Source organism: Etheostoma cragini, chromosome 2, assembly GCF_013103735.1.
Source record: "Etheostoma cragini isolate CJK2018 chromosome 2, CSU_Ecrag_1.0, whole genome shotgun sequence".
NCBI classification, from domain to species: Eukaryota; Metazoa; Chordata; class Actinopteri; order Perciformes; family Percidae; genus Etheostoma; species Etheostoma cragini.
Genome location: NC_048408.1, coordinates 11,721,213 through 11,724,814, shown reverse-complemented (window position 1 = coordinate 11,724,814; position 3,602 = coordinate 11,721,213). Strand labels below are relative to the sequence as shown.

At 43.3% G+C, this 3,602-nt stretch overlaps 1 protein-coding gene across 1 annotated transcript in view; it reads left to right on the top strand.

Moving 5' to 3' along the window:
* smarca5 (SWI/SNF related, matrix associated, actin dependent regulator of chromatin, subfamily a, member 5) overlaps nt 1-3,602 on the top strand; it is an 8,730-nt gene that overhangs the window by 1,406 nt on the left and 3,722 nt on the right. The window contains exons 2-11 of the mRNA XM_034899300.1: nt 676-795; nt 888-1,054; nt 1,141-1,241; nt 1,345-1,445; nt 1,531-1,710; nt 2,317-2,472; nt 2,568-2,699; nt 2,862-2,930; nt 3,022-3,131; nt 3,252-3,478. Coding sequence (XP_034755191.1) covers nt 676-795; nt 888-1,054; nt 1,141-1,241; nt 1,345-1,445; nt 1,531-1,710; nt 2,317-2,472; nt 2,568-2,699; nt 2,862-2,930; nt 3,022-3,131; nt 3,252-3,478 — 1,363 coding nt within the window. The remainder of the gene's footprint in view (nt 1-675; nt 796-887; nt 1,055-1,140; nt 1,242-1,344; nt 1,446-1,530; nt 1,711-2,316; nt 2,473-2,567; nt 2,700-2,861; nt 2,931-3,021; nt 3,132-3,251; nt 3,479-3,602) is intronic.

Genomic DNA, 3,602 nt, shown 5'->3' with positions numbered 1-3,602 from the left:
CAGTCCGGAGAGCAACTGTAGGCTGCATGAGAACATTGGGTGGTGGGTGAAGTGTCTCATGTCTGCAAATAGTGTTAGCAGCATGAATGTGAAGTGTGCGTAATAATGCGAAGGCAGTAGTGGAGAAGGTTGAGCACTGTGATTGACTTGTAATCCAGTTGTTTCGGTCCACAGGAGCAGTGGGTATAGCAGCAAGGGCAAAATACATGTCAGGAGTGTTTAGGGTTTACTGGAAGGGAGCTTGGAAGATGTTATTGATAGCCAGGATTTTTGTTGTTGTTATCATTTGTTCCTTTCCTACTTCCTCTGTCGGGTCCAGAGAGCAACCAGAACAGAGCTAGCAATTTGTCTAATCTGTTCCTGTCGGATGTTGTTGGACGCATCTGAGATAGCCACTAAACTAAACTAAAGGGGCGGCTGTGGCTCAGTGGTAGAGCGGTTGCCTGCCAATCGGAAGGTTGGTGGTTCTGTAATGTAATGTTTATCTGATGAGCAGGTGGCACCTTGTACGGCAGCCCCGGCCACAGTGTATGAATGTGTGTGAATGGTGAATGTTTCCTGTAGATGTAAAAGCGCTTTGAGCAGTTGTTAAGACTGGAAAAGCGCTATATAAATACAGCACATTTACATTTACATTTAAACAAGACTGCTTCTCTTTACTTTTTTTCTGCTCAGGAGAAGTCAGATTCTTCAGATGCTGGAAAAGAGTCATCTTCAGATGCCGGGCCCGATGGACAAGATGCCGCCTCCTCGTCATCCAAGAAAGTACCTGCTCCGGGCTATGAGGAGAAAGTGGTAAGGACACGTTTACTATAGCTATCACCACATGGCTCGACACTCTGTTCTTGGAGAAATAAGTTAACTAGTCTGTCTTCCTGTGTATGTAGCAAACAGACCGGACCAACAGATTTGAGTACCTGTTGAAGCAAACAGAGTTGTTTGCCCATTTCATCCAACCAGCTGCACAGAAGACCCCCACCTCCCCGCTGAAGATGAAGCCGGGGCGTCCTCGCATCAAGAATGATGAGAAACAGAACCTGCTGTCTGCAGGAGAGTGAGTACATACAGATTGATTTAATTTTAGGAAGTTTAATTACATCCTGATCATGACTTATTGTTCCTTTTGATGTGCATTAACAGCAACCGACATCGCCGCACAGAGCAAGAGGAGGATGAAGAGCTTCTAAGCGAGAGCACCAAGACAACTAATGTCTGCACACGCTTTGATGACTCTCCCTCCTGTAAGCGATGGCCTGTTATTATTTAGGCTTGAGGAACGTATATGGCAAATGTGTATATGATGTGCAGAAGTGATGATTATGCGTTTCTTTGTCTCTTATTTAGATGTCAAGTCAGGAAAAATGAGAGACTATCAGGTCCGTGGTCTGAACTGGCTCATCTCTTTGTACGAGAATGGCATCAACGGCATCCTAGCTGATGAAATGGTCAGTACTTTCTCACAGTCAAAACAACAAGATTGTTGAATTTAGATGTACCGCTCAATCTCACAAACAATCTGCGGCTTCTCAGGGTTTGGGGAAGACTCTGCAGACTATTTCCCTGCTGGGTTATATGAAGCACTACAGAAACATCCCTGGTCCCCACATGGTGCTGGTGCCCAAGTCCACCCTCTACAACTGGATGAATGAGTTCAAGAGATGGGTGCCTTCGCTCCGTGCAGTCTGCCTGATCGGAGACAGAGAGGAGAGAGTAAGTAGAATCAAACATTATGATGGTCTAAAAAGCCCAGTAACCTGTAATGCTCCCTATTTTCGACTTTAATGTGCTTCTTTTACAATGGGACTGATTTTGCAAACCGCACAACATCTTAGCGTAGTAGACCTACTTGTCATTTGGCAAGTCAGGCTTATATGTGGTATCCTCATTTTGGATCACAGCAATGCAGTACTTAGACTGCTACACTACTGCTACTGCTTTGGTCTTGGATTGGATTTCTTGTGTTGATTTTGACTTTTGGTTTGGGTTTAGTGATATGTAACCTAACCAAATAACTGAGACAATATTTAGGTAAATTGCATGTAGTGAAAGTTACACACGATTTTCATATAGTTTCATAGTGAGTTTTGGATGTGTGTAAAGTGCATCTCAGCAGCACTGTGTTTAAAAAAAGATAGATTTTATGTTGTGTGTGTGTGTGTGGAGGTCTTAATGAGGAGCGAGCATGCAAAAGATTCCTTTTTAGGTAGACAATCTGTCACTGAAGGATACCGACAACTTTAGCTTCACTAATGAAAATCCCTATTTGGTAGTTGTCTTTTACAAAAATAAAGGTCTAAAAAATTGCATCAATTTCAGAATGCCCTGATCAGAGATGTGCTGCTGCCTGGAGAATGGGATGTGTGTGTCACCTCCTATGAGATGCTCATCATTGAAAAGGCAGTGTTCAAGAAGTTCAACTGGAGATACCTGGTTATTGATGAAGCCCACAGAATCAAGAATGAGAAATCAAAGGTGAGACAGCCACTGAAACAAAATGGACCTTTACATATATCAAACCCACTTAGCAGTTTACCAGATTTCCTAATGAAGCTATTTATTTCCCATAGCTATCAGAGATCGTACGAGAATTTAAGACCACCAATCGTTTGTTGCTGACCGGAACACCCCTGCAAAACAACCTCCACGAGCTGTGGGCTCTGCTGAACTTCCTGCTACCTGACGTCTTCAACTCAGCAGACGTAAGAATGGCCTCAAAGGGCACAAGATGAACAGGGACTTTATCTTGATGATAAACCCACTTTCAAGCTGAAATCCTTAGTAATATGGATGTGTTTTTTGTCTGTCATTTAGAAGAAAAGTGCTCTGTAGTCTGGTACTAATACAAGTTTTTGTTCCCACAGGACTTTGATTCCTGGTTTGACACAAACAACTGCTTGGGTGATACAAAGTTGGTTGAACGTCTTCACACTGTAAGTATTGCATTTTTTTCATGTCAACTTCCTTCTCATCTCTGTGCATTGTGTCTTACAGCACTCTTTTGACCTGCCATTTTTTGTGTAGGTTCTGCGGCCCTTCTTGCTTCGTCGTATAAAAGCTGACGTAGAGAAGACTCTGCTTCCGAAGAAAGAGATCAAGATGTATGTGGGTCTGAGTAAGATGCAGCGAGAGTGGTAAGTGCCCTCAGTTAAGCTTTAATTTGTCCTAAGCTTATTTGTCTACACAGCTTAGAATAAACTGGACACTGAAGCAAACTTGCATTATGCGATGAGTCATTTGTCACCACCCATCAGGTACACAAAGATTCTGATGAAGGACATTGATATACTGAACTCAGCGGGCAAGATGGACAAGATGCGGCTGCTGAACGTTCTCATGCAGCTGAGGAAATGCTGCAACCATCCGTACCTCTTCGACGGGGCCGAGCCGGGTCCTCCATACACGACTGACCTCCACCTGGTGGTGAACAGTGGCAAGATGGTGGTGCTGGACAAGCTGCTACCCAAAATGAAGGATCAGGGTATGTAGATGCTGTAATTTGCAGTCATCTTTAGATGTAGTTTTTCTATTACAGAATCTTTAAAATGTAGAATATTAAGAAAACAGCACCTGTTTTTATTATTCACAAGTGGTGGAAGATGTAC